The sequence below is a fragment of the Schistocerca gregaria genome, chromosome 6 (assembly GCF_023897955.1).
Source record: "Schistocerca gregaria isolate iqSchGreg1 chromosome 6, iqSchGreg1.2, whole genome shotgun sequence".
Classification (NCBI taxonomy): domain Eukaryota; kingdom Metazoa; phylum Arthropoda; class Insecta; order Orthoptera; family Acrididae; genus Schistocerca; species Schistocerca gregaria.
In genome coordinates, this window is record NC_064925.1 from 332521251 (window position 1) to 332534762 (window position 13512).

Genomic DNA, 13512 nt, shown 5'->3' on the forward strand with positions numbered 1-13512 from the left:
GATAATCCGCTACAGTCTCATATTTTTCACTGTTTTAATTTTTTTCTGCGTCAGACAAGACCAATTTCAGATATTCGATACTTACATGGCAAGGCGTGAAAGGTTCAGAGCTCCATAATTACACAAATTAAAATACTATGGTGGTGATGGTACCGAGCCCTGATGGTAACACGTGCCAGGAACAAACGTCTGCTCAGGAATATCGGCAATGCGAAGTGACGATGGCGACGAGGCCGTTAATATTTGAAGATTTTAGTGCCTGATGAGAGAAATTAGTAATGCAGCAAATAATACGCGATTTGTACCGGTTTGTCTTCATATTGATTCCTGACAGTCATCGTGTCCCCTACAGGCGACGCCAGCGTCTGCTGAGCTTAAGGGTGTATGTGGTAGGAACTGTTAATATTGCTGTGATTATCATCACGTTAGTAAGCAGTCTCCGCAGCGAGATGGCAGTTTGCGCCGCCGACAGTTTTAGTGTGATCTGTGTCATTTAATGGCAGGGTGGCTTTCGGGAGAGCGGCCTTTCGGGCGGTGCTGACCTTTGACCTCGGCGATGTGCGAGTCGTATTGAGAGCGATTGCGCACGGCCTCGAGGCGCGCGGCGATGCTGCGGAACTCGGCGCCGTCGCTGCTGTCTTCGGCGCCGGCGCCGGCGCGCAGGGACGCCAGCGAGGGCGACTTGGACAGCGGCGGCGGCGGCGACGCCGACGGCAGCTCGGCGAGCGTGCGGCGCACCGTGACGCGCTCCACGGTGACCATGCGGGGCCCTCCGGCCGAGCCGCCCTCCTCGGTCACCTTCTCCACCGTGGTGACGGTGCCCTCGGGCAGCGGCGACCGCAGCAGGCGCTGCTGGGCCGCCGCCACCGCCTCCGGCGCCGCCGCCCCCGCCGCCTCCACCTGGCGCCGGCGGCGCTCCTCGGCTATGCGGCGCTCCACCTCGGCCACGTCGACCAGGCCGCCCTCGGGGGCGTCGCCGCCGCTGCCCCTCGTCGTCCACACGCGCTCGTAAAACGTGACGCGGTCCTTGAGGCGCTTGCCGCCTCCTCCTCCTCCTCCGCCGCCGGGGTCCTCCGACATGGCGAGCGGGTTTGTGTGTCTCTCTACCGCATGAACTACTCGACAACACTGTCCGGCTGTCGGCTCGAGACTGGCGGCGCGCTGCCCCTTGCAGCTAGACGGCCGTCGCCGCGGAGGGCCACACTGCGCATGCGCGCGGTGCGCTGCCCCCGGCAACTAGGCCACCGCGCACATCGATCGGTACCGACAGGGACCTGCATTGCCGGCCAGCTGATAGCGCCTCTCTCGTACTAGAACACTCTGCGACGGCCGATAGAAGAGCGACCGCGGTGTCCGAGTGGGCTCACGAGCCCAGAAACCTCGCCGGGGCGACGCCCTGCCCCGTTCAAACTTCGTAGCATCCGCGGAGCAGACGAGACTCGGGCGACACGGCGTGCGCCTCGTTCGACTACAGTGTCAGAGGTCATGGTCCGGTTCCGGTACGAGGCGCATGGCACCACACTGCAGACTTTCGCCCGCATCTGTCCAACTTGGGGGAATTCACACACAGATCTAACAAGTAAACATACCCAAGAGACTCATTTCCATTTTGATCGGCTTTGAAGGTGTAATAGTGTAGAGCAGGGCCTCCCAACCTTTTTAGCAGGCGGACCCCTTCTTCAGTCGAAAATCCATGGCGGACCCCTAGTCAGTCAAAAACACAGGAACTTTAAATTTCAGAGCAAAGCCCATGGGAACTGAAAGCTTCTTAATGGAAATGCCATGTTCCCATTGCCGCCCCCCCCACGGAGTATCAATAGTCTTTGGTTTAGAGAGATATGAAAACAACTTGAAACTAACGATCCAATTCCCACTGTATCCAGACACTTACTAGTGGATTTACTTCCTTTCTTCAACACACTATAGCCTGATTAATATTACTTGGTAATTGACATTTCACACATTGGAGCTGCCTTCCTCCAAGAGCAATCGACGCCACGTCCAAACTGTTCGCTGTTGACAACCTGCCGCCTGTGGTCTGTTCACTCCCACTGTTTGGCAACTGTTGTGTAAGGAGCATTCGCGCAAATTTCAACACTGCATTTGTCAGAAATATCGCTATATCACTGTACGTGGTGCTTTGTTTTTTTTTTTTTAGTTGTTTGAAACTCCACTTTCTAGAGAGGGCGTTTCGCCCTGTTAAAGTGCGCGCACGCGCGCGCGCGTGTGTGTGTGTGTGTGTGTGTGTGTGTGTGTGTGTGTGTGTGTGTGTGTGTGTGTAATTTTTCGTGAAATCCGAAGAAAAATGTTCAAATGTATGTAAAGTCTATGGGAGTTAACTACTGAGGTCATCAGTCCCTACGTGATGCTGGATGTGTGTGATGTCCTTAGGTTAGTTAAGTTTAACTAGTTCTAAGTTCTAGGGGACTGATGACCATAGATGTTAATTCCCACAGTGCTCAGAGCCATTTGAACCATTTCATAAGTCCCTAGTCTCACACACTATTAACCTAAGTTTAAGTTCCGCTAAGGACAACACCCACCCACAAATATATATATGCCCAAGGGAGGACTCGAACCTCCGACAGCGGGAGCCGCACCAATGTTTTGGTTTGTGTTGCCGACTGTCAAATATTATTGCCAAAGATCGAATGTTATTGCCAACTTTCGAATGCTATACACATATTTTCCACAGGAAAAAATAGTGATGGATCTGATTTTCACATTTTTATTCAATGATTTTACTCATTATTTTACACAATTTGGTGAAAGGTGGCCGCGGACCCCCTAGAAAGAGCCGGCGGACCCCTAAGGGGTCTGCGGAGCACACGTTGGGAAGCCCTCGTGTAGAGCAAAATAAGAAACACATTTTTTTATACGTGCCCATATGCCCATTAAGAGGGCGAAACGCCCTCTCTAGAAAGTGGAGTTTCAAACAACTAAAAAAAAAAAAAAACCAAAGCACCACGTACAGTGATATAGTGATATTTCTGACAAATGCAGTGTTGGAATTTCGCTTCATCATATATGGCTGAATTTTGTATTAACGATGGTATACGCTTTTGCGATCAGTCAAATGTCGTAATGTAAAGCCAAATACTGGGGAGAATGGATTTAGAAAAAAAAAATACTACTTTTTCGACAAATCTAAAAATGTTCAGATGTGTGTGAAATCTTACGGGACTTAACTATTAAGGTCACCAGTCCCTAAGCTTACACACTACTTAACCTAAATTATCCTAAGGACAAACACACACACCCATTCCCGAGAGAGGACTCGAATCTCCGCCTGGACCAGCCGCATAGTCCACGACTGCAGAGCCCAATACCGCTCGGCAACAAATCTCAGTGCAGCGTCGTAAACTACATAAAAAAAACCATAGAGCTTTTATTTCAAGTTTTTTTTAAATCTGTTACTGTCTCAGCAGTATTCATTCAGAAATACTAAACTCAATTTTCTTTTCAAGTTAGTGTTATACCCCCTTAATAGCCGTATGAGCATGTATAAATAAATACGTATCTCTTATTTTGCTCTAAACTACAGCATATTCAAAGCTCTTCAAAATCTAAGTGTATACCTAGCATAGGTTTACTTGAAAGTCGAGCGTACTTGATGCCGAGATAATGTCCGATGTTAAGAAATCTGTGTATTTTCTGTAGCACCCGTCTCCATAGCTGAGATCACTCCGGCTCAGCAGCTCAGCGTGTTCGATCAGAGGGCTGGCTGTACTCTGTAATTAAAAAAAAAAAACTGAGCGAAATATTCAACGATCAACAACAGGTGTCATATGACTTCTCCTCCTCCGACCAACTGCAGAGAACAGTGAACGGAAAAAAAGTTGCTAGCGCAAGCCCGTGCGGTGGCGCTCGATCTGGTGGTAACCTGGTTCGATTACTGGTGATGCATGAAATTTTCGCTGCCACCATTTGGCCAGTTAGGGGAGGAGAGGTGGTCGAGTAAGTTTCCTGATCACCAGACGCTGTACCAATATGCTTGATTAAACTCCAAACCTCTCCGCAGTGTCTTATGAAGCAAGGGCATGTGACACAGTTTTCACTTGTCACGGACGGAACATTCCATAAACGTCGTCAATAGGTGATATAACACCATGTCGTAAATAAGATGATCGCAAAGGCGTGGGGCTATTCAATAGATATTCACAACACTTCAGTAGTAGAACATCAGCATGGTATTTTAGAAACTGAAGAGATACAACTTTTATATTTATATAGTTTTTTTTTAAATAAGAGGTTGCCCTGTTTAATCACAGTGTTTTACTTTGTTCTTGGCGCAAAATGTGTGTGTGTGTGTGTGTGTGAATAAATCACTGTAAATTATTATATGATAATCAAAATACATAAAGTGGATAATATTACTGCATAAATATTCCGTGCCTGCAACTATATGAAATTGTAATTTTATGTAGATATTTTACTTGAACGTAACGACGTTCATTCATCTCACGGCAATAACAGTTCGAGGACTTTGTGAACACACAGTCAATATGCAATGAGATTGTGTAATAATGCACTGACAACTTATGATTGTTCAATGGCTACAGGTCAGGATAGAAGTCTTGAAATCGGTCATTTCATTACAAAATTGAAGAGAATTTAATTGGAGTCTGAGACTAATTCGTTATCAATTTATTATACTTTACCAAATGTTCAAAAAGTCATTATTTTCTTTATCGGATCGTTGTGATGGCGTTAATGTATTCATAGATCTCTTTTGTTCATTGATCTCCTTCAGAGAAAATGTAGACAGCAAAAGGTTCTTCTTTCTTTCTTTCTTTCTTTCTTTCTTTCTTTCTTTCTTTCCTTCTTAGGGTATATATCTCATACAAACACACACTTCCAGGCACTTGCTGCTAGTAACAGTAAGAGCAATAACACGGGAACTTATAAAATCTATGGCGAGGACCAATATCTCTCAAAAATTTGTACACATGTTTCTCGATAGAAAGTGGTGTCACTTGTAGATTGTAGCACTTGTAGACAGCTGGCAACTAAAGCCACCAGGCTTGTCAACAGGCCATCTGTTGTCGTTTCCCTACTCTGTCAGCCAGTTCAGTACATCATCTTTCCTTTCCGTAAGTGTAGCTTTGTATGTCTGGCTGTGTGCAAGTGGTATATCTCTCCTTTCCTTTTCTTTCCGTAAGTGTAGCTTGGTATGTCTAAGACATCGATCTATATCTGTGTGTGTGTGTGTGTGTGTGTGTGTGTGTGTGTGTGTGTGTGTGTGTGTTTGATGGTGGGGCAAACTTATATTTCATAAATGCAGCCTTTACTGATAACGCCCTGAAATGTTTATGAATTGTGTACCTTTCCTGCTGAGATGTATATAGGTGAAATGATCTGTAGACTTTTCCTTTGCATGCTGTAGGATTTTTCCCATTGCAGGATCACATTGTTTTATATATTGGTTTAGCAGAGCATGAATTCAACATTGGGTATTTCGTTTCTGTATATCGGTCCAAGGGCAATAACTTGTGAAGACTGCTGGTCTGGATTGTTTGCTACCATCAGTGTCATAGATCATAATTCCCTCTTGTAGTTTTTAAAATAGCGCAGTCGTAACAATTACTTTGATATTATTTGGAACGATTCTTTATTTGCATTGATGTAGCGTCTGATTCCGACTGGACCTGAGCTACATCTCCTATATTTTGCTTTTATATTTTTACAATTTTCCATTACTATTACTAATTCACTGTCATTATTGATTCCTCCTGATTGGCAACATTTCAGTCAGTCTAATTATAAGGATAGGATGTGACAGTAGACTCATGTTCAGAAAAAACCTACTAGAGATAGAAGTTTCACATTCACAGGACATGTGTATTAGTATGTTCTGCAGAAATGATTATCATTTCAGTCACCTCGGTTCAGCATGTGTCCTATTGCCTAGTAGGCCATGGGTCATGGGCTCTGATAACTTCTTCCATGCGTGATGTCACCGACGCGTATCAGGTGTCAATGGGGAACTATGGTATAGCTATCCATGCTGCAATCACGTGGTTCCAAAGTTAATTTGTGGTGGTCGGCATTTGGTCGCAGCAGTGCACCCGTAGTTTCACCATACCCCACACGTTTTCGATTGGCGACAAGTCTCGTGGTCTGGAGGGCCAAGGAAAAAGAATGACATTCTGTGACACTAAGAAGGCACGTGTTGGAGTAGCATCATATGGTCGTGCATTGTCTTCCTGAAAAATAGCGTTTGGGGTGTTGTGTAGAAAGGGTATGGCTATTGGTCGTAGGATCTTGGAAATTTGTGGTAAGGCCTTATGGGAGGAAACTGCTGAGGTCATAGGTCCCTAGGCTTACACACTACTTAATCTGACTTAAACTAAATTACGCTAAGGACAACACACGCACCCATGCCCGAGGAAGGGCTCGAACCTCCGACGGGGGTAGCCGCGCTGACCGTGACAAGACGCCCTAGACCGCTCGGCTACCCCCCGCGGCTCGTAGGATCTCATTCACGTAGTCTCAAATGGCTCCAAGCACTATGGGACTTAACACTGAGGTCATCAGTCCCCTAGACTTAGAACTACTTAAACCTAACTAACCTAAGGACGTCAGACACATCCGTGCCCAAGGCATGATTCGAACCTGCGACCGTAGCAGGTGCGCGGTTCCGGAATGAAGCGCCTAGAACCGCTCGGCCACAGCGGGCGGCATTCGCTGGTGGTAGTGTCCTGCACGCACACCAACTGATTTGTGGTTGTGCCCAACAGCACCCCACACCATAAGGCTTTGAGTTGGCGCTGTATGTCTTGTTTGAATGCAGTCACTGTGACGTCACTCCCCCTGTCTGCGGCCATCATTTTGTAACAAACAGAACCCGGATTCGTCCGAAAACACTATCTGATGGCATTCCTGTCGACAGTGGCGTCGTTCCACACACCATTGCCGTCTAGCATGTTTCTGCACATTCGTCAAAGGCAGACGGACAATACACCGTTACACTGCTGCGCCAAAGCTGCAGATGACGCAGATCTGTCCTGCAGTGCCATTACGATAAGGTATCTATTCTTCTGCGGGTGCGAGAGGGGCGTGGGGATGGTCTGGGTGTTGCGACCTAACACATCTCGTCGTTTTCTACGGTATTCTGCAGACACCCGTTGCACTGCCGAAACACCTGGTCCTACACGAGCAGAAATTTCTCGGATGGATACAACACATTCTCTCATGCCAATAATTCGCCCCCTTTCAAACTCACTGATCTGCCGGTACGGTTCGCGGATACGTCTGCGAGGCACCCTCCACGTCTGCTCAAGTCACACTGATCCATTACCTTCAGTCTATAGCGACAACAGCCGCAGGCACATCTTACCGGTAGGTGATATTGCACCGCGATATCACTGTTGTCCTTGAACCCGCGGGTCTACATTGTTGAAACGCTAATCATTTTGGCAGAACGTACTAACGTACATGTCCTGGGAATATGCACGTCTCATCTCTAGTCCTTCAAGGTGTTCTGTTTTTATCTGATCATGAGTATATTAATGGTACCCGAAATTAGCAAAGAACATGGTATTGCGCTTCTGAACTTTGGAACCTTAGTGTACATTTATCTCACATAACTGTTTCTACCGTTACGTTTGTTCGTTCTTTGTATCGAACAGCCAGAAAATCAGCAGGTAACGCGAAAGCTGCACCTTGCCAAAAAAGTTACTCCACCAGTTCCCTCCACAGTGCATGTTATTAGCCAGCATAAATCATTTGCCGGTCGGAGTGGCTTAGCGGTTCTAGGGGCTTCAATCTGGAACCAGGCGACCGGTACGGCCGCAGGTTTGAATCCTGCCTCGAGCATGGATGTGTGTGTGATGTCCTTAGGCTAGTTGGGTTTAAGTAGTTCTAAGTTCTAGGGGACTGATGACCTAAGACGTTAAGTCCCATAGTAATCAGAGCCATTTGAAGCATAAATCATTTCCTGTTCGACTGTAGCTATGAATTGGCAGAATCAGAAAATCTACGTGCATCAAACTACGTCCTGCACAACTTCGGAAGTATCTCTCTCTCTCTCTCTCTCTCTCTCTCTCTCTCTCTCTCTCTCTGACACACACACACACACACACACACACACACACACACACACACACACACACACACACATTTCGGATGCCATAACTATACTCATGATCAGATAAACTGCTCTAAACGCTTTATATACCTGAATGCCTCCACTGACTATGTAACATTATAAGCTGAACGCTTCGCCCATTTTTTTGCAGTGTACACATCTCCACCAGAGTTTTTATAATCTCTGTGACAGCTAGACACAATTAGAAAATTATCACCGCCGCCAGTGATTTATCGACTACTAAATAAATATAACACCCTGCTTGGAAACCAGATTGCAGCGTAAATGTTTTAATTGCCATATTGCAGTGCTCCATAATGAATGCCAGCCGTTTGATTATTGTATGAAACTACATAACTTTATTAGTCTCCTCTCCCTTTCTCTTTCTCTCTCTCTCTCTCTCTCTCTCTCTCTTTCTGTCTCTTTTAAATCGATTTCACTTTTTGCTGCTTCGCACACTGGCTTTATCCGGAATATTTCATGCTGGATGGCCGGTCTGACGGCTTGGCGTAAGTTCATTTATCTTTTGCTGGGAATGCGTGCTTCTTTGTCGGCCGCTAGAACGTAGCTCAAGCTCGTTTACGACTTACCGTGCAGCCGACAGCTAGATCCAAAACTAGCAAGAAGAGAGAGGAATGTTTTTCAGTATCAAACGATGTTAATAAGACCCTTTTTTATTGAAATGAAAGGCGAGAGACACTGTGTATAGAAACTGGAATATTGTGAAACTTCCTGGCAGATTAAAACTGTGTGTCGGACGAAGACTCGAACTCGAGACCTTTGCCCTTTCACCGTCAAGTGCTCTACCATTCTGGAATATTATGTCGAAAACTTGCTAGAAAAAATATTTTCTATTCTAATCCTCAGTGCTGAATCTTTGTAATAAGAATGTCGAAGGGCTTTTTTCTGCAACATGTGCTCTGCAGTGAAACAATGATTTACCTGCAGGCGGGATAAGCATATTTATTACCTTACTTAATGGTGATGTACCCTGTTTCATATATTCTTTAATTCTACATAAAAACAACTGCCTTCCATTAGAAACTCCATAACCTGTCAATCTCGTCAAATATTAAAACATTGTACCAACTACTAAGACAATTCTCCGAGTGAAGCAATGTCTTTGCTGAACAAACGAAAGCGAAACTGTGCCAAATTCTCCTGTGTGTTACAAATAATCTAGATTCTACCCCACTCTTGCAAATGTATAACACAAGTTTAAAAACTCTCTACAGACACGGTACCGACAAGGAATTTTGATTGGCTGAAGAATCACAGCTAGTTTTTCGCGGATCAAGAGTCTGTGCTATAATATGAATTAGCGATATTAAATACAAAGGAAGATCGCGTAACTTTTAGAGGCTTATTAAGCGGTTATTCTGCTATTCTGAAGGGGAAGTGCGCTCTCTCTCTCTCTCTCTCTCTCTCTCTCTCTCTCTCTCTCTCTCTCTCACACACACACACACACACACACACACACACACACACACACACACACTTCTAAAAAATTTAAAGAAGAATTGGGGATATGGTTACATCGGCGATAAATGATTTAAAACGAGTCTTATAAATTATATCCCTTTATTACCACATAAGCAAGTGAGGCAAGCAACTGAGACAAGGACAGAGTGGAAAACGGATCTAGTAGGCATAAAAACAAGTGCTCAACTTCTGCAGAAAACAGCGGCTCTATTAGATAGCGAAAAGGAAATGGTGGTACAAAGTAGAGAACTCGAAACTTACGTGGGTGAGTCGAACTGACTGCCTTCTGTTTCCGTCAAAAATTATTAACACATTTACGTTTTAAGAAAATCTTCAGAAATTTTCATGTTTTTGTGTGGTTCAGAGAGATTAGAAAGTCAAAGAAGCAAAGTTTTGTATCCTAGCCCGATACAAACATAGCGTGCAGAAGCCTAGATCGACTATTCAATGGCCGCAAACGTAGGTAGCGAACTTTACGTTTGCAAGTAATGTGAGATCAAATCAGTACCGATGGAAAAGGCAGAATCTTTTTAACAGCAAATACAAACACCTTTCAAGTTAAAGTCCAAGTCCAGAAAGTTAGGTAACAACTTTATTTTAGGATAGGAGTTTGGAGGCTTCAACAACGAGATCCGAACTGTGGATCCATCTGGAGGTCCTTTGTTCCCTGCTGCCGACTATCGGCCATGCCCCTGTGACATTTGCCGAGACCCCTGGAACACTATGAACAGTGAGCGGAACTGTCTACCACTCAGATGGAGTGGCAGCATATTAGATAAAGTGTCTCAAGTCTACCGCTATCTTCCTGACAGAACGTCCAAATTCACAACAGAGAATTCTGATTGAAACTGGCTTGGGCTTTTGTGGGACATAAGCGGAATTCATTTCTAAGAAGATACAACTGCTAGGAAGTTGCGAAAAGATGTGTTGATAGCGACTGAATTTAAACGGACGCTGATGGTATTGGTTTGGATATGGTGAGAAGAAAAAAATGTCCAGTGAGACGCAGCAAAGGTAATAAATTAGTTTCGTAAAGCAAAAATGGTATTTTATCTTAAAGTGGGTTGGAAGACATCGCCGACGACATTGTGACATCGTCTGGCTGATTAGAAGAAGCGACTATTCAGAGTACCGAGCTCCAGAGACAAGAGGCAAAAGCAGATTTACAGACCTCCACCGAGAAGACAATAAGTGAAGAAAATCGAAATAGCTTCTAGATGGATGGTTTCAAAAAATGGTTCAAATGGCTCTGAACACTATGGGACTTAACATCTGAGGTCATCAGTCCCATAGAACTTAGAACTACTTAAACCTAACTAACCTGAGGACATCACACACATCCATGCCCGAGGCAGGATTCGAACCTGCGACCGTAGCAGTCGCGCGGTTCCGTACTGTAGGGCCTAGAACCGCTCGGTCACCGCGGCCTGCTAGATGGATGGATGGCATTTGAAGGAAAATTCAAAACGTTGGGAGCTTAAATACATACGGGAAGGGCTGACAGATAAGTAAGATATAGCAGCAAAAATAAACAAGTTGAATTTATCACCTTACTATGAGCATCTACAATCCGGACAATATTTCGATCAATGCATAATTGAGGCATTACCAGACAGTGATCCATCCCAGTGATTCCCAACCTTTCATAGACAATTACCCCAATTAGGTGTTTTCCTCATCCCCCTCCGCTCCATCACTAACTTTAGCGCCTAACTAAACTTTAGAATGAAAAAAAATTTTCTTTGAGCACTTTTATTTCCAAAATGATGAAAGATGATTTATAGTTAATCTTTGTGTTTTATTAAGCCACCGACTAACGTGTCGATGAGACGATTGATACTGCTTGTATTTGACAACCTCTTTTATATTTCAGTGTTTCTCAGTCACTATAATTCATAAATCATTTTACAAATCCATTCAGTCCCTTGTTTTTATTTTAACTGTTTTCACAGTAAAAAATCTACTTTCACATCTATAAATCTGCGATGCCACATTTCTTTTCTGTATATGTGTGTGTGAGTTGGATCGCTGACATCACAGCTACCGGTACTCTGTGTAAACCAGTTATGCTGGCCATTGATGCAGCGTATACATGATCGTGATAGCCCCTTCAGCATCGATTAAGGCCCGAAGTTTCTTGTGAACAAGACAGCCAAAGCAAATTCGATCCTAGAAGTACGAAGAAATATGGAAGAACTGGGGGTTACAGGAAAAAGAGGTGTACAATAGTGTAACTTTCAAATAAAAAAATCAGGCGACCATAGGTTTCCAGTACATAATGAGACCCAGAAAAACAATATCATGGATAGAAGAGCGATAAAGGCTGCAAAATATGAAAATGAAAGAATACTGGACGAGAATAAAGACCAGAAGAAAGAAGTTCATTGTGTTCTACGAACAGCGCGACGCTGGAAGAACGATGTCAGATTGCACTTGTCTTCGTCATAAGGGCGCATCTACATATGGAAGTGTCCAGTGTGCCGATCTTTCCCTCCTTGGGGCGCTTAGTGTACTTGGGTGGCGGATATCTGCTCGACCAACTGGCCTACCGCAACGTAGGCGCACCGGATACTCGTTTCCGGCGTAGGGAGGTGACACGCAATAAAGCGACATGGACAAATCACCTATACAATTGCTACTTAATGACACCTAATCAGGCTCTGAAGTAGTTGAAATCTAACTGCGTATTCAGCGTCGACGAATAGCGCCTATCATTGTTACTAACAAAAATCAAGCAAACCACCGAATAACAGTCTTCCACGGAACAAACAGATTGGCAGTGTCAAAAACAGGTTTTCAGCTCACTATTAAAAATGTCACAGATCAGTTCTGCGTCCGTAGGGGTAGGAACCCATCCCATCAATTCTCCGAAACACTTCCATAAGTCCAAAATACGAAAATGGTTCAAATGGTTCTGAGCACTATGGGACTTAACTTCTGAGCTCCTCAGTCCCCTAGAACTTAGAACTACTTAAACCTACCTAACCTAAGGACATCACACACAACCATGCCCGAGGCAGGATTCGAACTTGCGACCGTAGCGGTAGCGCGGCGCCATACTGTAGCGCCTAGAACCGCTCGGACACTCCAGCTGGCTCAAAATACGAATTGCAGTCAAACCTTGTTTAAACTCATGACTATATTTTCGCGTTTCTGTACAGGAATGCGCCGTTACTATTCCCTAATTTCCATTGACTCATTATGTCCACTCAGCTCCAGCTTGGCACGCGTATGTTTACAGAGCCAAGTATAGTGGGGGACGTTTCTTTTAGAATATTAAAAAAACATCAATTTAAGGCCGGCGAGCCGCCCGTGTGGCCGAGCGGTTCTAGGCGCTTCAGTCCGCAACTGCACTGGTGCTACGGTCGCAGGTTCGAATCCTGCCTCGGGGATGTATGTGTGTGATGTCCTTAGGTTAGTTAGGTTTAAGTAGTTCTAAGTTCTAGGGGACTGATGACCTAAGATGTTAAGTTCCATAGTCCTCAGGACCATTTGAACCATTTGAACGGCCGGCGAGGGCTCGTTCTCGTTGGCAGCTGCCTCCTTCCTACCCCGCCGTCGGCTACCCGCTGTTGGTGACCTGTACCATTGGTCGGGTTGCACACAATGGTGTCGAGTTATTTACGGCAGGAATTCAATAATTAATCCTACACTTTTTTTCTCTGCCAGTTTCGGTTGAAATAATCCGCAATTTGTTGTTGGACATCGAGGAATATACCTCTTTCCGCCCCTAGAGTTTCGCGAAGTTTTGATAGGTGGCGGTGCTATACGTAGCCTTCCAAATGGCGTCTGCAACGGAGGTTCGTCACAAGCAGAGAGTAGTCATCGAATTTCTTTTGGCGGAAAACCACAGCGTCGCAGATACTGATAGGCGCTGGCAGAACGTCTAGGGACACGTGGAAGTACACAAAAGCACGGTGAGTCGTTGGGCGGGGCGCATG

General features: G+C 45.0%; 1 protein-coding gene across 6 annotated transcripts in view; it reads right to left on the reverse strand.

Annotated features, from left to right (window-relative positions):
• The window catches only part of LOC126278964 (muscle-specific protein 300 kDa), a 1270985-nt gene that overhangs the window by 628096 nt on the left and 629377 nt on the right, over positions 1 to 13512 (reverse strand). For 4 of the 6 annotated variants that reach the window (XM_049979257.1, XM_049979258.1, XM_049979259.1 and 1 more), the window contains exon 1: positions 543 to 1131. The exons of 1 other annotated variant lie outside the window; for it this stretch is intronic. In XM_049979257.1, the coding sequence (XP_049835214.1) occupies positions 543 to 1080 (538 nt within the window). In that variant the 5' untranslated portion in view covers positions 1081 to 1131. Of the gene's footprint in view, positions 1 to 542; positions 1150 to 13512 lie in introns of those variants that run through there. One more of the 6 variants, XM_049979254.1, reaches the window with a different exon arrangement.